Here is a 22,153-nt window from a genome sequence, read left to right as displayed (position 1 = left end):
ACATCGAATCTCCTCAAGAACAGACAAACATACTCAAGAACAAGGATCACAAACTTGTTCATCCCTTCCACCAGAACCACTAGAAAAGTGCCAATCTCATTGATTTAACTCTGCTTCTCTTTTGTTCTGCTATTCCTACTTCCCAGGATTTTTGTAATCTTCCCAGGCTCAGGAGGGGGTTAATGTGGTTTTACTTCTTATTGTCAAACTTTGACTCTCCATCCGGAAAAGGTGCTTGGTGAGTTTCCAAGTTGACTCAAACCTGAAATACTAGTTTTTATCAGGCTATACTTTTTTCTGCCAATGAAAATGGTTTCTTTTATCATGTCATAGTACTCAAATCTCTGCCTTTGATAGAAATGTTGAGTTTAGTGACTTGCCTTTCTGACAAATAAGGTGTTCTTTAAGTTTTTGCAGGATGGGAAGTGTAGGAATAATTGTGTCGTCATTATGATCAAATATTCACTAGTATCAAATGGTTCACTAGCATTTTTAGAAATATAGCATTTCTTGCTACAATGCTATTAAAATTAGTAGGATTTCATTATAATTAGCAGACTCAATGTTTTGAAGGCATAGAGAGTTCAGATCACATCTTTTGTTGGACATCAGACTAATGTACTTTTTGTGGTCCCTAGGGGGCCCATCTATTTCATTGATCATTGGTCATGACCACTTCTATTGACTCGCTTTTAGGCTCCATTCTATCTGGTCATTAATTGAGACCACTGATGCCAGTCAGTATTTTCAGTCTTTGATAAGTTCTTAGATTTTCCTTGTTTGTGGCTCACTGAAGATTTACTTCACTCTGTCTCATTGATACAGTTAGAAAAAAATATATACATCTGTACTTAGACATCTGTTTAAAATAAGAAAAATATTCCATATATTAATGCCCTTGCACTTCTTGAATTTAAGCAAGAAGTAAACATAGCCCATTGGATCCACTTTCCTTTTTTGTCAAAAACACCTTCTGATGTAAATCATAGTCATTTATATCTTTTGAGCATCATTATTAATGTATTGAATTTTGGAGATTAAAATTGTTGTAATTAACAGTGAGTTTTATTTTTTCTGCTTTTATTGTCGCTGTATGATGCTCAAGTTGTGCAGCACTAGGGTGCAAAGGTCAGTTAATGTAATGAGACCATTCTAGACAAACATCTCTATACAAATTAACCACACAACAAGCCATATTTAAAGTCAAAAAAAAAAAGAGAGGAAAAAATGCCAAACACACTGAGTTCAATTCTTAAAGTTTGTTTTGGAGAGAGAAATAAGAAAAAGGTGCAAAGTACAAAGAGAAACCCTTTTCAGGTCTTCAAATGGAATGCTGTACTGCTTTGGGTTTTAATCCACAAAGCTCAGGGATGACAACAAAGCCTGCAGAGGGCGCCAGAGAAGGTACTCTTGCAAGTCCCAGACTGATGCTCAGGTCAATTTGCAGAAGAAGCCTATGTATAAACACATCTTTTGTTTCTTACGGCCTGTGGAAGGAAGAGGAGAGTCAGGCACAGCCAAGTAAGGAGAGAAAAGTTATGGAGACAACCTCATGGAGATATGGTAAGAGGCAACGTGTCCACTTACAGTAGACAATACTAGTCATGTACGGGTGGAAAGAATTCACCTGTTTGTCATAAATCGTAAGAAATCTTACTGACTATAATTTGGTCATGCGGGATCATAATTTTTCTCTGATCTTACTCTGTCATGAACATGTTATTTCCTCCTCCCCTGGCAATCCACCTCTCAAATTCAAAGTTACCTACTCCTCACCCCACTTCATCCACACACCCAATTTGAGCCTGGCTTCTGTGTCCTGACAAGTCCTTCTAATGAGCCTGCAGATCCCAACAGCATGCTGGCTGGACTCTCACCTGAAGCCTGTTGAGTGGCACGTTCATCCCCCTCAAAGGAGATGATCATGCCCGGAACCTTGGCCCCAGGCTCGTCCTGGGCAGGAAGCTGGTCATCTCTCTCTCCCAGGGGCTTAGCCTGGGCCTGGAAGACCAAGAGGAGAAGAGTAGCAAGGAGGGCGAGGGTCCTCATGGCCGTCAGTCACCTGACTGAGGCCAGGGTCTGATGGGAGAGCAGGAGCCTGAGTGATTGCGGAGCCCAGAGTTCCCTGTATTTAAAGGAGAAGGATTGGAGGAAAGAAGGTGTTGCCCTGAATGTGTGACCAGGTGAGGGTGAGGTGGCCTAAGATCCTCCTGTCACCCTCAGAGTCACTTTGATGTTCTTCTGATCTAGCTGCCCCTCCCTCAGCATGCATCTATTTTCATGGTGTCCATGTTTGTTTTCCATATGTCATGATGGATGTCTGATAGGAACATGATAGCCTTCTCTGTTTCTCATCTGCCTAAATATTTACCAGGGAAAATGTGTGCTTGTTTGTTATAGGGCATCTAAGACATCAAGAGATGCTGGCAAAAGCATCTGAATAAGGGGCCGGCCCTGTGGCTGAGTGCTTAAGTTCATAAGCTCCACTTCTGCCGCCCAGGGTTTCACCAGTTCGTGTCCTGGGTGCGGACATGGCACTGCTCCTCAGGCCACGCTGAAGCAGTGTCCCAAATAGCACAACCAGAGGCAGTCATAGCTAGAATATGCAACTATGTACTGGGGGGCTTTGGGGAGAAAAAAAAAAAGAAGAAGAAGATTAGCAACAGTTGTTAGCTCAGGTGACAATCTTAAAAAAACATCTGAATAAGTGGCTAATGAAGGGCAATAATCAGACACATATGGGATTTCTTACTTGCTACATAGGACATTAGATTGAATTTTCACATTTCTGAGGGAAAATAAGTTGCATGTAGAATTCTATGCTGAAGTAATATATAATACCATTTATAGGGACAACTGGCTTGTTTTTGGATATTCCAGACTCAGGAAATTGCTATACTTGAATCCCTTTGGAAAGTTCTTCCTCAAGAACACACTCCAATAAGAGATAAAGGGATCCAAGTGAGAAGACATAAGAGTAACGAAACAGAGTTGAATACAAAAGACTCAGGACAACTGATTTCTAGTCTGTTTTAATTAATTTTCCATAAATGATTGATAAGACTGTACATCTTAAGGCTGTTTTAAGACAAGATTTTTAAACACAGAAAATAAATTACCATTTGGAATCAAAATTCCCAGGAAATTCAACATGATGTGGGAATTGGTCAAGAATGAAGAGAAGATGGGAATCATGGATAATGACCAACTCAGTATTCATAGGGAATTACTCATTTAAGTATATGTTTAAAAGATGTAATGTTTGTCACTGGAAGGATGTCTCAATAGAATAATGAACAAAATCGACACAATAGAAGGGAGGAAGAAGACAATTTAGTCTTTGTAATTAAGAAAGATGGGGCCACCCCCGTGGCCAAATGGTTAAGTTCGCATGCTTCACTTCAGTGGCCCAGGGTTCTCATCCTGGGCGCGGACATGGCACTGCTCATTAGGCCATGTTGAGGTGGCATCACACCTGCCACAACTAGAGGGATCCACAACTAAAATATACAACTATGTACTGGGGGGATTTGGGGAGAAAAAAAAGAGCAGGGAAATAAAAAACTGAAGAAGAAGATTGATAACAGTTATTAGCTCAGGTGCCAATCTTTAAAAAAACATAAAAGAAAGAAAGAAAGAAAAAGTCAGGAATCAGAACTAGAAGAAAATGCCAGCAAACTGTCAGAAAGGCCATTAGCCCAGCCTGCTTCTTGTTTCTTTTCTGTCCACACTCGCTGATGGAGAGCCCCGGAGGGCAGGGACCCCTCTGCCTAGGCCTTTGTGTGCATCTGGGAAGGTACCTTCCTGCCCCTCAATTTCTTCATCTTCATTGGGTTGTTGTGAGGATAAAACGATAAAGCCATGCAAAGCGCTTAGAGCCTAGCACATGGTAAATCTCCATAAATGCTCTTATTGTCATTTTGTGATTTTCATCATGATCACACGATCATATCAAATGATACATCCTAAGCACTTAGGATAGTGCTTGGTGTAACGTAAGTTCTAAAAACACATCTGCAACACCCATGTGTATTAGCAAATGAACTGGATGACCTTGGACTGAATTTCCCACATCGACGACTTTAGCTTCCACTGTGCAGTCCTCGCTCTGCCTGGGAGCTGTGTAGCACCAGGTTTAATCTCCTCTCTGTTCGCCCTGCCTTTCTCTCTCTCATGGAACATTCCTGAGCTTAGCATGTGGAGTTCCACTATTCCTTCGCAATCAGCATCCTTCTGGCATTTTCTCTCTGAATCTATAGAGAGGACTGCAGGGCAATTTGGGAAAACTTTGCTCCAGTTTTCCCCGTTCTGCGTGGATTCTGGCAGGTGCATGATTACCCAGTGTCCTCATTCATTGGAGGAATTTTGTCTTCAGCTTTTCTTCATCCTTCCTTAGCCCCAAAATCACTTGCGTGAGTGGAAAATCTGGAAACAGCCTGGCTGGTTTAAAAACTCGCATCTAAGCCCCAGAGTTACAGGCAGAGCTCAGCATTGCCTTGAACCAGAACATGCCTGGGAGCCCATTTGTCTGCTGGGTCTTGGCCCCACTCCAACAGCTCACTGCTTAGCCTGGAGTCCAGGGGGACCCTGCCCTCCAGTATCCTTTCCCTAGGCTTCTTTCTGGGAGAAGTATTTCTAGAAAATTCTACCGACATTATGGGAAATTATTGTAGATTTTTAATGTGTTCATACATAGTAATTTGGAAGAAAACACTTCCCTTTTCCTTTTTCTTTTCTTACTGCATCAAGTCAACATGTTCTATTGTCTTTTGACTTCAAACTTGCTGCCATTTCCAATAGAGGCTGAGGAGACGTTTTTCTCGTCTTCACTCTGAGTCTGATCCTGTTCTCCTATCTTCAAGACCAGGACAAACACAGTGCACACATCCACACCACGGAAACCTGCACAGAGAGGTGATGAATTCGCCTGAAACAGGAGTTGAGAATTTAACACGGGAATGAACTTGATCATGCCGAGAAGTATGGTGCAAGGGAAGTACCCTGAAGAAGATACCCAGTGTCTTAAGACGTCAACAGATCTGGTTTGGGAGAAAGGTTTTGTGTCCCAGGCTATTCCAGAGAGCAGATGATGTTGAGAGGTTCCTGTTACTGCTGGTGACTGTCAAGCAGATGGGGAGCAGGGAGGGCAATATGGGTCTTTGTCAATATGAACAGCAGGTGTTGGAGTGGAGCCGCTGGATCAGAGAGTCATCAAAGGTCTGGCCATCAAACGACTAGCCCAGCAGCATGCAGACATCACAGTTCAGGGTGGAGCCGTCTCCGCTGTTGACCACCCTCTGCTCCTGCTGCCCTCAGACTTGTATCCACACAGGGCTGGATGCCTCTCGCTCCCCAGGGAGGCCCAGGCTCCCGTCTCCCTCCTGGGTGCTCTCCCCCGCAGAAGGCTCCCAGCCATGAGGACCCCCTGCCTGTTGGCTTCCTGTGTCTGCTTCATCTTCAGTCGCTTTCTCCCTCCACTCGTCTGAGACACCTCCATGTCTAGCCACACGAGATTTAGGAACCATGGAAAATGATAAATTGTATGTACAGTTTAGTTAAAAAAGCTCTCATGAATTGACTATCTGAAATTTTTTAATCCAATTTTCAAAATTTGGAAATCTATGAAAATACTGCCAGAACAGGCATAGGTGATCAAAATGGATTTGAGAAATTTAATGTATCCTCAATATTTTTCAGAGCCTTCTTTTTATTTTTCTATTTGCTGCTTTATCGCTTCTATTTTCCTTATTACAAAAGCAATTTATTTTTAACATAGAAATGAAATCCAAATATATAGATTAAGAGAGAATTCTCAGAATCATCTGTAACCCAGTTCTTCTGAGAAAACTACAGTTTTGCCTATAGTCGTTGGCCCCTGTTCTGCATTTATTTATTACATTTAAATCAACGTGACATCGTGCTATGAACATTATGTTGTCACCAATGGAGATTTCTCCACTGCATTTTCTCTTATTGGATATTGGGTTTGCATCTTTTTAAAAATTTGCAGTTACTACAGCTAGGACAGGAAAGACTGACTGATAACAAATGAGACACCAAAGAGCAAAGGGGAAATAAAACAGCAAAACACCTCAAAATTCTAATAAACAGACAAAAATAGTTAAAAATTCAGTTAAGCAATAAAACTAGTCAATGGTGCACCAAACTTTATCAAGGCTGGATAAACTAGGGCCTGAGGGCATATTTTCTGACCTAATTGTCATTTGAGCCAACTGTTTTGTTCAGATTGCTTTTGTCTCTCTCTATCTATTTAAGCATGCTGTCTGGTTCCAGCAAGCGAAGTGTCAGTGTGGTGGGAAGACTCATTTTCCATGCAGGGCCCTCCAGCTCCAGAAAGTACAATGTCCCTCTTCTGTGACACATGACACCAAGAGCATGTCTCCTTTCTCCTGCTCCTCATTCATCTCACCCATATAGCCTCAGTAGAACATCTGACATGTTTGTTTGTTTTAGCATAAATCTATGTTATGGGCAAGTTTGGCCTTCTCCAAGAAGCTCTCATTGCATTCATTCCAATTTGGGAGGCCCTGAAGGGAGCTAGGAATGCCCTCGTTGGTATCATAAAAGGAAATAGATCTTCCTCTTCTCCCCATGCAGCCCATGCTTTACAGGAAGGGCAGATAAAAGAAGCCAAAAGCTCCCCTCCACAGTTTCAAGGTGCACTGCAGAGGCTCCCAGCCCAGAGAAGGCAGAGACGATGCCCAGAGGCATGTGGAGGCGGCTCAGGAATGCAAATCACACTATGTGCTTCTCCACCCGCTCTGGGCATGTGCACATGGATAACATCTCACAGAAGTGAGAATCAGTGCCACCCTTGAAGGGGAAAATGAATCATTACATGGCTTAGGATGTGTCTGGAGGGAAATCAGCGTACTCCAGTTGGGGGGATAATAATGTTTATGGTGCCATTTCTTACACACCTACTGCACCTTCTCCCTGGGGCGTGCTCTGAGCTTCACGACATTGCAGGAAGAAGTTGATGATACTCACATATGACACTAGTGTTTGTAGAGAGAACATCTAAATAAATATGCTGCCAATTCTCAGACTTGGAGAATTCAGGAAATCCTGACATCAGGAAATACAGTCAGTATCTGTGTTCCCTAGCAGCAAGTAGCAGGAACCTGGTCACTTAGTGGCTGTCCAGGGCAGGCCCACATTTTGGACAGGCAGGTGTAAAGAAAGGCTCAGATTTCAAGACACAATAGAAAAGATCTGCGAGTGACCTTGAGGACTGGTTTGGTGGCAACCATGACATGACTTTCCGTAAGGCCCGTCTGCAAGTCAAGGAGAGAGGCCTCAGGAGAAACAAACCCTGCAACACTGAATTGTGAAGTTTGAACCTGCAGAACTGTGAGAATAAATTTCTGTTCTTTAGGCCGCCCAGTCTGTGGGATTTTATTACGGCAGCCTTAGAAATCTCATACCAAAAGGTCATAAGATTTTGAGAGCAATGGAGAGCAGTAAAACAAGGTAAGGGGCATGAGTGGGGAGGAGGCAGGCAGTGCACATCTCTGGGAGAAGAGATGGAAAGATAACTGATAATGAATGCATAGATAGAGAGATAGATCAACACACTGACCTTCAGTATTGTTTGTTCATTTATACTGTTTTGAGTCTGAGACCAACATCCTTCTTTGAATTCCCCAAGTATTTACACCCAGCATTTGGTTTAAGACAGTTTTAGTCAGAAATCTGTGGCTGGATTTTACATTAGTCCCAACTGATACACACATCAACCATCAAAAAGCAGAAAGGCAAGCTTGTTGTGAAGACTTTACTTGGGGTGAGGAAAGGAGCTCAGGGACAGACACAGGAGGTACCAACTGGTCCCTCCAGGCCTTTCATCTGGATCTTGAACATTTTCTGTCTCAGCTGAAGAACCTGAGCAACAACAGCACCTGTGATGAAACCACTGAGAGTGGAGGCCCTGGAGAGGTGCTCCTGAGATGGGCAGGGTCCTCTTCAGCAATAGCAACACATGCTTGCCTGGCCTGGAGGAAGAGGGAGCATCAGCCCCATGCCCGGTGGTGGTGGATGGAGGGAGAATCTTGAAGAAGTTAAGTTTTTAGTTAGATCTTGGGTGTCAGCAGGTTCAATCAGAGCTACAGCAAAGCTCACTGCATCAGATCTCGCATGAGTTCTAACTGGTCCATGCCTGCGAGTGAGGACATGAGTCTTCACAGTCCTATCTATCCGAGCTTCCTGCTTTCACCACATTTGTCCTCCCCACCCCTACACCCTTACACATTCACAGACTTGCCCCTCTTGCCCTTCCCTCTGTATCCTGGTATTTCCTGAAATAGACTAAGGTCTAGTCTAGGGGTGACTAAGCCATGGCCAGTGAGCCAATGAGACCCTCCAGTTGTTCCTGTAAAGTTCTGTTGGAATGCAGCCTGCCTTGTCCATTTCTCATTGTCCATGGCTGCTCTCCAGCCTCAGAGACTACTCTGCATGTGTTGTCACCTAAATTCTGTGGGAAAAGAAGTTCCTATAGAGATCATTGAGGCCAAAACTTTCAGTGTTTGGATGAAGAAACTGAGGCCCTGGGAAATAAAATGAGATACTCCCAGGAACATGGTTGGTTGTGCAATTTGAGACTGGAAAAGAGTCTCTTGGTTCCTCCTTAAAAAGTGATGCTGTTATCTCTCACTTGAAGCCTCTTGTGCTGAGTTTTTCTTTCCATGGAAGAAATGGCAGCAACTTTGTCTTCTGTTCCTGGTCCCTCTGGGGCTACAACTTGTCAGCTTTCTCTGTAGGAGATATTGAACAGTTTGGAGGTGGTGGTTTCCAGATCTTGAGACCATGGGATTTGGAGTCAATAGACCCAAGACTAAAGACTTGTCACCATGTACTGGGTCTCCCTTCCTCCTGTCTCAGATCTGATGATCACCTCTCTCCAACCTGATGGTGTGACAGGTGAGGCAGTCAGTGTGAGGCCTGACTCAGTGAAGGGAGTAATGGATATTAACCAGCATAATTGTATTTTCTTGGTTCTAAGATGGTATCAATTGCATAGTTACAGATGCTTATCAACAAGAGCATATGCAAACCCACTATTACATGCTATTTACATGTAGATAAAAGATGCATTTAAAGTTTCAGGCTCATGAAATGTGAAAAGAAAATGTTATAGAAAATATGATGGAAAGAAAATATACTATATAGCCCTTCTGAAGAATGGCAACAAGGTCGGGTTTGGGAGACTTAGAAGATTGTCCAGGAAAACTGAAGGTCCAGTGGGATGGTTACCATTACGTGCTAGCTTGGCTAGGCCAGTGTCCAGATACCAGACCAACCATTACTCTTGGCGTTTCTGTCAGGAATTTTGTCCATGTGATTAATATTTAAATCAGTAGACATTGAGTAAAGCAGATTGCCCTCCAAGAAGTGGGTGGTCCTCACCCAATCAGTTGACGACTTGAATAGGACAAACGCTGCCCTCTCCTGGGCTAGGAGGAATTCTGCTGCACACTGCCTTAAGGCTTCAACTGCAGCACTGACTCTTCCATTGGTCTCCAGCCTGATGGCCCACTCTGCATGTTTTGGACGTGCCAGCCTCCATAATGATAATTCCTTAAAATAAATCTACCTGTATATGCACATCTTATTTGTTCTGTTTCTCTGGCAAATCGGACTGTTACATGTACTTTAGACAGATACCATTGATTTGTGTGGTCACCTGATTTTCTCCAGCAGTGCAGGTCTGGGTGACTAGTCTGACTTTCCACAAGGAAAAGGCGCTTGGTGTGTGTCCAAGATGAAGCATCTGGTTATTATCAGGCACAGACATTTTTTTGTAACAAAAATGGTTTCTTTTACTATGTCACAGTACTCTTAAATCCCTGCCTTTAATAGAAATTGTGAGTTTAGAGACTTTTCTTTCTGACAAATAGTGTTCTTTAAGTTTTTGTACAAAGCTAAGTGTATGAGCAATTGTCTCATCATTATTATGTATTGACTTTGCTCATTAGCATTATTCGACACATAGTATTTTCTGCCGGGATTTTATTAAAATTAGCATGGATTTGTTACAAGGAGTAGACACAATGTCTTTGAAGAGATGGAGAGTTGAGACCAATGCTTTCATTGGACATTGGACTAATTTACCTTTTGGGGTCTAAACGGGGACCAGTTTTTCACTGGTCACTGGGCATGACCACCACTAATGAACAGCTTGTGGACTCCCCTCCTCTCTGGGGGTTAAATGAGGACACTAATGCTGATCACTATATTCTGTCTTTGCTAAGTTCACACGTTTTACCTTGTTTGTGACTCACTGAAGCATTGGTTCACTCTATCTTGTTGATACAGTCAGAAAAATAATAGATATCTGTTCTTAACACATCTGCTTAAAGTAAGAAAAGTATCCATATATATCAATGCCTTCCCACTTTTTAAATTTAAAGAACAAATAAACATAACCCATTGGATTCACCTTTCCTTGAGTCAACAACACCATTTGGTACACTTCATAGTCACTTCCTTCTTTAGAACATCATTATGGATGGATTGAATGTTAGAAATTAAAACTGTTGTAATTAATTATGTTTATGTTGCTGTTTTTGTTATTGCTGTATGAGACTGAAATTGTGCAGCACTGGGATACAAAGTCCAGTTAACTTAAGGTAGACCATCAAAGACAGAATTCTCAATGTAAGTGACCACATAAAAAAGTTAAGTGGAAAGGCAAAAACAAAAAAAATGAGATAGAAGAAAAATGCCAAAACTACCGAGTTTAATGCTGAGAGTTTATTTTGGAAAGAGAAATAAGAAAAGGTACAAGTTATAAAAAAGAAACCCTTTTCCAAGTTATCAAATGGGATCCTTCACTGCTGTGGATCTCAATCCACAACGTCAGCGACGACAGCAGCGCCTACGTTGGAAGCCCTTGCCTTCACAATGCCCAGAGGGACTCTCACCAGAATAGCAGGTGAAGGGTCTGCAGTGGCAGGTGGGTGTTCCCTGAAGTTCTGTGGAAGGAAGGGGTGTCAGACACCACAGAAAGGAGGGAGGGAGGAGAGGCAGAGCCACCTCATAAAGATATACTAAAAGGGGACATGACTATGTATGGTCAACATTACCAAGCATGTTAGGGTGGAGAGAATTCACCTTTTTGTCATAACTCACAAGAATCTTACTGGCTTTGTGTTGATCACGCGGGTTCATAATTTTTCTCTGATCCTCATCTGTCATGTTCTTGCTTATTTCCTGCCCTTCGTAACAATCCACCTCTCAAACTCAGGGTTATCTACTCCTCACCCCAACTCATCCACACACTCATTTTGAGCCTGGCCTCAATGTTCTGAAGCCCTTATAGCAGCCTATTTAATCTCTGCAGCTGCAGCCAGTGGGTTGCACACGCCCATGTTGAGGACTCAAATCTTATTAGGCTCAAAAGGTCTTGAAAACCACTGCCCTCATTTTCTAGTGATGTCCTGGCTAGTTTGTGGTACACTGGGACTGCAGACACCCCTACATACTGCCAGCTGGTTTCTCACCTGCAGCATATGGAGAAGAGGGTTCGTCCCCTGCAAAGGAGATGGTCATGTCCTGGACCTCAGCCCCGGGCTGGTCCTGGGCGGGAACATGGTCAGCTCTCTCTTCAAGGCTCTGAGCCTGGGCATGGAGGACAAGGAGGAGAAGGGAAGCAAGGAGGGCGAGGGTCCTCATGGCTGTGGGTCACCTGGAGGTCAGGGTCTGGATGGTAGAGCAGGAGCCTGAGTGAGTGGAGAGTGCAGAGTCACCTGTATTTATGGGTCTGAGAGGAGGAGGCTGAGAGACAAACAGTGCAATGAGATAAGGGGGGCATTTGCCTGGGGATGGGGCCCAGGTCACTGTGCCCTCAAACCTCTCTGATGTTCCTCTGTTTCAGCAGCTTTCATCAAGCACGAGGCTGTGTGTTTAGTGTGTGCACTTGTTTCAAGTTGATAATGATGATAAGGAGCCTGCTATCTTCCCTGTTTCCCATATGCTTGATTGTTTACATTTTAATGTTCACGAAAGACAAGAAACAGTGCTCTCATTCCAGTTGTTCAGTGAGGAAATGCCTCTTTTTTCCTCAAGATGGGTCCTGCTCATCTCTGGAGGTCTAGACCCTGGGGCAAGACCTGGATCCCAGTGGAGTGGAGGGTTAATGGGTTACAGGATTCAGGGGCATCACTGTCCTAAGAAGGAGCCTTTTGGGGTTCTGGGTTGAGTAGGCTCCTGGATGTGGAGAAGACAATGACGAGCAGGCTCAGGGGAAATGGGCTCAGTGGGATTTCAGGTCACATGTTGGTCAGGCTAAAACCAAAGGACAGATTTATTTCAAGGAGCAGGTGTGATCTAAGCACATCACATAGAATGTACACCAGTTACACTTCTCCACCTTGAGAAATATAAAAAAATATGATATCCCCACATTGCCCTGCTGAAATCTTTGAGTGTTTTTAGTTGACAATATTTTAATTCCTACACAAGAAACATAATTCATAAGGTAGGGGGGTAATGAGCGAAAAATGCCATCTCTCCTCTCCCTGCTCCAGCCCTCAGCCTTCTCCAGGAAACCCCCAGTGTTAACACATTATTTGGTAGTTTGCTTTGCTCCCCTAATGCTCTAGCTTGAACACTTTTATATCAGCACATACAGAACACCATCATTATTTTTAATTTATTTTATATACTAACTTTTTTATGCCATCATTAAACTATTTTCTTGTTGATAAAAAATTGTAAAATTGCTACAATTTGGTCGTTTCTAAACTTTTGCAGTTACAAGGAATGCTGCATTGAGTATCTTTTTGTATAACATCTTGCTGATAAGTGACTACAGCTTTTAGACAAATTTCTAGAAGGAGAAGCTGGGTTGAAGCACATGTCTTATACACTTACAGGTGTTACTCCATTGTTCTCCATGGAGGTTGTCCCAAGAGCACTCACAGAAATACACCAGCCCGGATGCTCCCCATCCACAATGGAGTGTGTTTTAGAAGCCCTAGGATTAGCCGGTTTCCATCATCCTTTCTTCCTGCCTAGGACCTTGTCAGCTATGTGCTCACTAAAAATAAGCCATGTTGCAGACTCTCTTGCAGATCAGAGTGGCCCCTGATGAGAATTCTTACCAACAAAGTCTAAGCCTTAGAAAGGGTAGCTTTTTAAATAGTAAAATAAATTGTTCTTCTTGTTTCATCTCTGTTATTGTGGGATCGTTTTTTGTTTCCTCCCTCTCTCTGATTGGATGGCCAGAGCACTTGGAAGTGCAGAAGCTGTGTTTTGATCATGAAGAGGGCAGTTCCTCCAAATGGGTGCTGGAGCAGGTGCACGTGATACTGGGGACTTGAGGACATAGTTGACCCACCTCATCCCCTCCTGCACCGCCCACTTTCAGATTGTTGTTACTTGGAAAACATGCACTTTTTTCTTTCTAAAGCCACTGTTTGTTGCGTCCTGGTGTTTGTGGGTGAAAGCAGACAAGCACTGCAATGTAAACACAGCATCCATTTCCAATGCCTCTTTATCTCTGATCTTGCTCCCAAGTGACTTGTGCACCCGTGGGGCTATATCTACTTCCCGCTCCAAGAGACTCAGCATCATGCTACCCCACAGGAAGTGCTGAATCTTAAAATGGATCACTGACTTGAAGATGCGGACTTGTTTCTCTTTCTACTACCATGTATTGGAGACTTTGATGGGTTTATTTTGCTAGTCATTATACTGTCAGACAGCCCAATCTATGGACAGGTAGACAATACTTCCAACACCATGTTGTGAGAACAATTAAATCTTTTTACTAAACAATGATTTTACTTGTGAATTCTGGCTGATGATTTCTGGCAATAGCTTCTCTTTTGCAAGTGGAAGAGTATAAAAAAAAAATGAGGTCCCAGGGATCACACATCAAATTCCATATGAGAGGATTTACGAAGACATATGCTAAGGAAAGTCCATAAAAGCTGGTCAAGATCATCAGCCAGCAGATATCTGATGACCGGCAGCCTTCAGGTTCTGGGCTCAGAAGACAAATAACCCCCAACAACTTAGATTAGTCAGCACTCTAGAATTCAGAAAGATAGAGTGCACGGAAAGTAAGTCTATGAGATTTGGTATCACACTGTTGCTTAATCTGTTGTATCTTTGAGTAAAATACTTAACTTCTCTAAGCTTCATTTTCCCATCTACAAAAAAAAGGTTAAAAATAATGTCTAATTAATAAGGTTACTGTGGGAATTATCAGAGTGGATGAAGAGTATTTCGTAATCAATAACTATTAGCTACAGTTAGTTCAGTAAATACTTTTGAGTATCCTGAGAACACTACCCAGCATAGAGTAGTTACTCAATAAATAGCACTTCTGTGAAGTCACACAAGGCTATCTTCATTCCACAATGCATGGAAAGAATATATTAGTACTCTCATTTTGCATAAGAAGATATTGAGACACATAGGATTTTAATGACGTATCAAAGAGTAAACAGCAAGCGCTTATTAGAGCTGCTTTGGAAACCCGGTTCTTCTGTTTACAAAGACCTCAAGCAGTTTGCGGCATTGGTGAGTTCTAATTGAAAAAAGGTCACAATACAAGAAGTGTTTAGACTTAGTGCATTACTTAGGTAAAATGACACCATGGTACAGTAAATGCTTCAAGTCCTGGAAGAAGGAACAGGGTGTGGAGAAGGAGAGAGGCAAGAGAACAATTTCCAGTCTGGAGAATGGAGTGAAGCAAAGTGCCAACAATATTGAACATGGCAGCATGGAGACAGTGATGACTCAGAGAGGAGCTTGTGAGGATGGAGAAATGCAATGAGTTTGGACTAGATATAAGACTGACAAGCTTCTTGGAGACCTTGTAGACAAACCTCTTTATTTGAGGACAAGGACCTAAGGATGGAGGAGGGTAAGTAGAAATCGAGCTGTCACATGAACCCAGGACTTCTGAATCCAGCCAAATTTATACTCTTTCCTCCATTATCTCACGATATGTAAGTAGTTCAGAACTATGCTAGCGGCACCTTAAAATGGGAGTGCAGTAGAGTTGCAGGATAGGAGCCAGCAAGTATTTCTTTCAACATGGACTCTCTGTGATGAATATGATGTTTTGGGAAGATTTTTCTGTGGCATCCATAATGTGGGTTTTCATGACGCCATAGAGTGCTGGATGGATATTCTTCGTGTCCTCTGTTACAATGAGTGATGATGACCTGGCTCACATAGTAGACCCCAGAAAAGTGCTGATGGGGAAGATGTGGCTCAGTGGGGACATCTCCTTTAACTTCCCTTAAGCCAGCAGGATTCTCAGTTTTTGTGGAGCTATTGGTGATTCTGTGATGTTTGTCCAAAGTCAAATAGGAAAATCATTTCATTTGTTGTGGGTTAAAACAACGTAGGGAACTCTTATCCATGGGACAAAAACATCTTCCCTTCCATAGGATCCAGAAGAGTATATATCTCGTACATATCTCTCAGGTCACCAAAACTTTTAAACCAATGTGGGAAGTGTTATTTTGCACAATTATCCTGTCATGTTTCTGAACAATTCTTTTCCTTATCATTTTCTCTTCCGAGTAGACTTCCCCTTCTCTCTCACTCCCTTGTCCACTTGAACACATGAAAACACATTCGTTTCTTTCATCACTAAAGCATATTCTATTCTTTTTCATATCAGACAAGGTTTTCTATTCATGTCTGTACTCAGCACAGGAAGCGGAAATATCTCCTTTATTTAAAGCCGAATCAATCTGAAACACCTCCTCACATCACGGTTTTCTTTGCCTCCTATCACTGTCCTCCCTGATGACTAAGAGGAACAGAAACATCTGCTGGCTTCTGAGTCACCGTGGCAGAATCCTGCCTGCCTGTGGAGACCACATGAGAGGTCCTGAGACTAACGGAGGAGAGGGGCCCAGCTGAGCCTCATGGTTCAAACAGCCCGCCGTTGGGCTGGGCATGTGATTGATACCATCTTTGCTCCTCCAGCCGGACCAACAATTGACCCCAGTAGACATGCAGAAGACTCTCCCAGTCAAGTCATGCCCAATTTCTGACCCAGAAGATTGTAAGATGTAATGAAATGGCTGTTATTTCAGGTTGATAATTTGTGTGGCTTGTTTTTTGGTGCCTGGAAGTGAGGCGCTACTGGAAATAAAACCTCAAAGCTGTGGCATCACTGTAAGGACTGAGCAATGGACAGAAACCTCATCCAAAGACCTGATGGTAGAAGCTGGGAGAGGTTCATGGAGATGTTAGTAAAAGCTTGAAAATAAAGCTGTTTCTCATCTTGAATCATTTGAGGCAAAATTTCATAAAAAAGTAGTGCCACAGGGCAAGATCAAAATGAAAGTATTCTCATCAGATATGACCTCAGGGTAGATCTCATAGCTGTGGCTGTAAGGATGTTTGTGGCAACCTTGGAAAATTAATGCGTTGGTGGAGAAGATGCCTTTCATCTAGACATATGGCTCCTATGAATCTTAATGGCTTTCCAGCACCTTAACCTTCAGCTCAGGAGGGAAGGGCCTGTCTTTGAAGAAGTACGGGGTGACTTTTGTCTAGTAAAGTGGATTATAACTTATACACAGGAAACTCGTCAAGTTGTTAAAGAAATTATACAGATCTGAACTATAGGAGACAGAGCAGTAGAAAGGAAAAGAGGCTTTTGGATGCCCAATGTCCCACAGGTGGGACCCCATCTGAGGAAACAAAGCTGCTGCAAGCACAGAGCCCCTGCTTAGGGAACAGGGAGAATGACTCAGAGGGGAAACTGGAGGCTGAAGGTGTGTTTTTAGATGCTGTGAGGTTTTAAGAGAATTTCAGCAACTTTAGAGAAACTGAGGAGAATGAAAATGGCAGATTTTGTTTGAGGGTTTGGGGCATGTGTTGGTCATGTACCCAGCCAAATTCCTTTTAATTTATGACAACATCTTGCTCAATTAACTTCTTACTCTATATTTCCAGATGACAAAACAGGACATGTCATTGTGTAAGTGTGATACAATTTTTGTTCTGCTTATCATATCTTCGGAGACAAGATCACCCTCATGTTAGTTACAGGCTTCAAGTGGGTCAGATGTAACCCCAGGACTTAGAGTAAGGTGTGTGATTGGGTTCTCTTCCAGGGGAGCACTCCCACACTGTGGGGGTGGAGATAGTGGGTTTTCCATGAGAAAGAAGGTATTGGGACCATCCGAATTAGGGTCTAACAGTGATTATGGTGTTAATACAAGGAATTGACTTCTTGAAAGTAAAGTTGAATTTAATGAAAGCAGAAAGAAAGATGGTTAGTTAGATAGATATATAGAACAGATACATAGACAGACAGAGAATATATAGAGAGATAAATACATAGACACCCAGATAGACAGACAAATAATTGATAGATGGATAGATAGACAGGTAGAACTTCAGTATCATTTGTGCACTTATACCACTCTATGTCTGAGGTCTGCACCACTCTTTGAATTCTCCAAGTATTTAGAGCCAGTATTTTGTTGAAGAGAATTTTCCTCAGAAATCTGTTGCTGGCATTTACATTAGTCCCAACTGATACATGTATCAAACATCCAAAAAGCAGGAATAGAGGCTTATTGTGAAGATTTGGGATTAGGGAAAGAACTGAGGGACAGACCCAGAAGATACTGACTGTTGTCTCCAGGCCTTCAATCTGGATCTTGGGCTTTTTGCTTCTTGGTTGGAGAAACTGAGGGACAACAGTGCCTGTGATGACAAGTACTGTGATGACAGTGCCGGCCCTGGAGCGGAGCTCTTGAGATGGCGGGTTTCTTCCTCAATATCAGGACAGTCTTGCCTGGCCTTGAGGAAAAGAGAGCATCAACCACAGGCCCCGGGAGGATTGGAGAAGTTCAATTTTGAGCTGGAGTAGACACATCAATAGGTCAGATTAGAGCCACAGCAATGCTCATTTCATCAGACCACATGAGTTTCAAATGGACCATGCCTGCCAGCGAGGACCCGAGCCCTCACAGCCTTATCTATCTGAGCTCCATGCTGACACTTGTTCTTGCTGCTACCACATCCATACACATGCATATACTTGCCCATTTTGCCCTTTACTCTGCATCCAGATATCTCCTGAAATAGACTAATTTTTGGTGTAGGAGTCAGTAAACTACGGCCCATGGGCCAAGCAGGCTCTGACCGTTTCTGTAAAGTTCTGCTAGAGGACAGCCAGGCTAGACCATTTCATATTGTCCATGGCTCCTCTCTGCTCTCAAGGACTTTTCTACATGTCATGAAGTCAAAGCCCATGGAAAAAGAAGATGCTTTATAGACTATCAAGGCAAACTCTTTTGGTTTTCAGATAAAGAAACAAGGAACCAAGAGGGTCATAACTGGTTGTATCAATCTTGTTACCAGAACAGTCTCCTGGTTCCTCCTTGTAATAGTGATGCTTACATCTCTAACCTGAAGCCTCTTGAGCTGAGCTTTTATCTTCCACAAGGAGACAGCAATAACTTGATGGTCTGCCAAGTCCGTCCTGGGCTGCAGCCTCATAAGTTGTCTCTGTAATTGGCAGCAACAGGGTCTGGAGGACCAAGAGCAGGACAGCTGTGAGGACAGCAAGGATCATCATGGCTGTGAGGGCCTGGAGATGAGGACCTCCAAAAGCACTGAGGAGGCTGGGATGACCTTGGGGGCAGATCCGTCCTTGTCTTTATGTATGTCTCTTAGGAGATGGGCCAATCAAATATCAATCACTTGTAGACATTCTCAGCACACAGTCTGTCATTCCCTGGCTCAGAGGCAGAGTGGAGTGGGTGAGGCATGTGAAATCCTCTTGCTCTTTCCACACGATACTTTGATGTCTGTCTGATCTGGGGACTCCTGAGAATGGATGGCATTCTCAGGGTGCCCTTGAGTGGGAAGAAGAAATAGCCAATATATTGATTTAAGGTCCCAGTGCACCCGTGTGAGCTGTGCTGTGAGGCAGTGGTTCCTCCTTGGTTGTTTGCTCAGCTTGAGTTGATTGGTACTTTACTTGGTTCCAGATCTGGCTTCATTTTACTTAAAGTAAGGCAGTGTCATCATCCTGACAACTCTCGGTGAGGCACGAGTATCTTCACCCAAGGACCCAACTTCAAAGGGCAGCCTGACATTGTCAGTAGAAAGAGGGGCCTCTGTCTTAAGGCCACATGTTTTCTTTTGCTTCCTTTTTGTCTACTAGTTTTGGAGGAGGTGACCTGATGCACCACCTAGGCCTACGTCAGGATAGCAAGAGCAGAAAGAGTTCCTATTCTGGAGAAGCAAGGAGTGAACTCAGCTTCTGCTGTCTCCTGGTGGGAAGAGAGCTCTGATCTCAGAGATCAGGGAAGAAGAAGCAGGACCAGCCTGCAGTGGGTTGGTCAATTTTCTCTTATAGGAAGGGCTTTTGTGCACAGAGAAAAATCTTACTCTTCTCTGCATTGAGTTTAATGTTCGATCACTGCATTTGAAAACCTGTTCTGGAGTATAAATATTGATGCCAGTGTGACCATTTAAATGATCTGAACTATTCTACATTGAGCTGATACATTTATTATACCTGATTCTTCTCCAACACTTCCAACACCTTCAACAATGCGTAAACATACGCAAGAGCAAGGATCACAAACTTGGTCATCTATTCCACCAAAACTGTTAGAAAAGCGCTGTTCTCATGGATTTCACCTTGTTTCTCCTTTGGTCTGACATTTCTACTACCTAGGATTTTTGTAATCTTCTCAGACACAAGAGGAGGCTCAATGAGGATGCAGATCCTGGTGTCAAACAGCTGACTCTTCCCATGGAAAGGCACTTGCTTGTCTCCACATTGATTCATACCTGAGCTTCTGGTTTTAACAGGCCAAGACTTTGTTGTGTAATAAAGATGTTTTATTTTATCATTTCATGGTACTCTTAAATCCTGCCTTTTATAAAAAATTTGAGTTTAGAGACTTGCCTTTCTGCTACATAAAGTGTTCTTTAAGTTTTTGCGTGACAGTAAGTGTATGAGAAATTGTCTTGTCATTCTGATGTATTGACTTAGTTCATTAGACTACTGTAAACATAGTAATTATTGCTAGAATTTTATTAAAATTAATATTGGCTTATTATAATTAGGAGACTCATTATCTTTGAAGAGTTGGAGAGTTGAGACCAATTCCCTCATTGGACTTTGGCCTATAGACCTTTTGATGTCCAAAGCAGGACCAGTATCTCACTGGTCACTGGACATGACCACCTCGACGGACCAGACTCTGGACTCCATTTCTATGTGGGCTTTAGTTGAGACCACTGATGTTGGTTAATATTTTCTGGTTATAGTAGCATTATTACTTTTTACTGATTTGCAGCTCATGAAGCACTTTTTCACTCTCTGTTTTTGATATGGTTAGGAAAAAATATATCTATACATAACATTCTTGGTTAAAATAAGGAAAATATTCATAGATATCAATGCCTGTTCACTTCTTAAATTTAAGAAACAAGTAAATAAAACCTATTGGATCCACTTTTCTGTGAGTGACAACACCTTCCGGCACTCTTCAATGTCACTTCCCACTTTTGAGTATCATTATGAATGGATCAAATTTATAGATATAAACTTGTTGTAATGAATCATTATTTTCACTTTTGCTGTTTTTGTTATTGCAATATCCTGTTCCAGTTGTGCAGCAGTGTGATGGAAAGAGCAGTAAACTTAAGGAAGACCATTTTGGACAGAATTCTCTACACAAGTGAATCATAGAAATATGCCATATGAAAAGGCAAAGGAAAGGAGAAGAAAAATGCCAAACACACTAAGTTTAATGCTTAAAGTTTATTTTGGAGAAAGAAATATGAAAAGGTAGAAGGTACAAAGAGTAAACCCCTTTCCAGGTTATCAAGCGGAGTCACGCATTGCTCTGAGTCTCAATCCACAAGCTCAGCGACGACAGCAGAGCCTGTATGTGGAGCCTTTTTGGTCTATACACTTCCCAGAGTGGCGCTCACCCCATCTGCAGATCCAGGCACGTCTGCAGGTGCAGGAGGCTGTTCCTATAAGGGCTACAGAAGGAAGAGGAGGATCAGCAAAGGGGAAGGAAGAAGGGAGATAAGGTAGAGCCAGCCTCATGGAGATATACTAAGAGGCGATGTGTGTACTTACAATAGATAATACCAGTCATGTTCGTGTGGAAAGAATTCACCTTTTTGATAATAATTCACATGGAGTCTTACTGGCTTTGTTGGTAACAGAGGATCACAGTTTTTTTCTGATCCTAGTCTATTATGTTCGTGCTTATTTCGTGTCCTCCACAACCACCCACCTCTCAACTCAGGGTTACCTACTCCTCACCCCACCTCCTCCACACACCCAGTTTGAGCCTGGCCTCCACATACTGAGGCCCTTGTAACAGCCTTTTAGTCTCTGCTGATGAGGCTGTTGTGTTGCACATGCCCAAGTTGGACTCAAACCCTTTGGTGCTCAAAGAGCCCTTGAAGAGCCTCTCAATCCAAAAATCTCCAAGTTCTAATGATTTCCTGGCTAGTTTGTGGTACATTGGGACTGCAGACCCCCATAGTAAGCTGTCTGATGTCTCACATTTTGAAGCCTCTCGAGCAGAGCGTTCATCCCCTGCAAAGGAGATGGTTATGTCCTGGGCCTCGGCCCCAGGCTGGTCCTGGGCAGGAACCTGGTCGGCTGTCTCTTCAAGACTCTGAGTCTGGACCTGGAGGGCCAAGAGGAGAAGTGCAGTGAGGAGGGTGAGGGTCCTCATGGCTGTGAGTCACCTGGAGGTCAGGGTCTGAATGGGAGAGCAGGAGTCTGAATGAGTGGGGAGCACAAAGCCACCTGTATTTATAGGTCTTAGAGGAGGAGGCTCAGAGACACACAGCGCAGTGAGAGAAGGGGGGCATTTGCCTGGGGATGGGGCCCAGGCCGCTGTGCCCTCAAGTCTCTCTGATGTTCCTCTGTTTAGATAGCTTTCGTCAAACAAAAGGCTGGGTTTAGTGTTTTCTCTTGTTTAAAGTTTATGATGATGATTTCAAGCCTGATCTATTTTCTGTTTTCCATCTGCTTGATTATTTACCTTTTAGGGCTCAGAAAAGACTAGAAACAATGCTCTCATTTAAGAAGTTCAGGGAACAAATGCCTCTTCTTTTCTAAAGATGGATCCTGCTCATCTCTGGAGGTCTAGAC

General features: G+C 42.9%; 2 protein-coding genes across 2 annotated transcripts; both read right to left on the bottom strand.

The window, feature by feature from the left end:
* Positions 1–10,758: 10,758 nt before the first annotated feature.
* On the bottom strand, positions 10,759–11,694 carry DEFA12 (Paneth cell-specific alpha-defensin 12). The gene is given in 2 exon segments (NM_001166071.1): positions 10,759–10,994; positions 11,523–11,694. Coding segments are annotated over 2 exon segments (288 nt in total). The 3' UTR covers positions 10,759–10,878.
* A 9,085-nt stretch (positions 11,695–20,779) lies between these two features.
* Positions 20,780–21,731, bottom strand: DEFA1 (defensin, alpha 1). Its single transcript, NM_001166088.1, is given in 2 exon segments — positions 20,780–21,021; positions 21,557–21,731. Coding segments are annotated over 2 exon segments (297 nt in total). The 3' UTR covers positions 20,780–20,899.
* Positions 21,732–22,153: the final 422 nt, after the last annotated feature.

The sequence above is a fragment of the Equus caballus genome, chromosome 27 (genome assembly GCF_041296265.1).
Source record: "Equus caballus isolate H_3958 breed thoroughbred chromosome 27, TB-T2T, whole genome shotgun sequence".
NCBI lineage: Eukaryota > Metazoa > Chordata > Mammalia > Perissodactyla > Equidae > Equus > Equus caballus.
The sequence above is the reverse complement of the archived record's forward strand: the minus strand, read 5'-3'. Positions and strand labels throughout refer to the sequence as shown.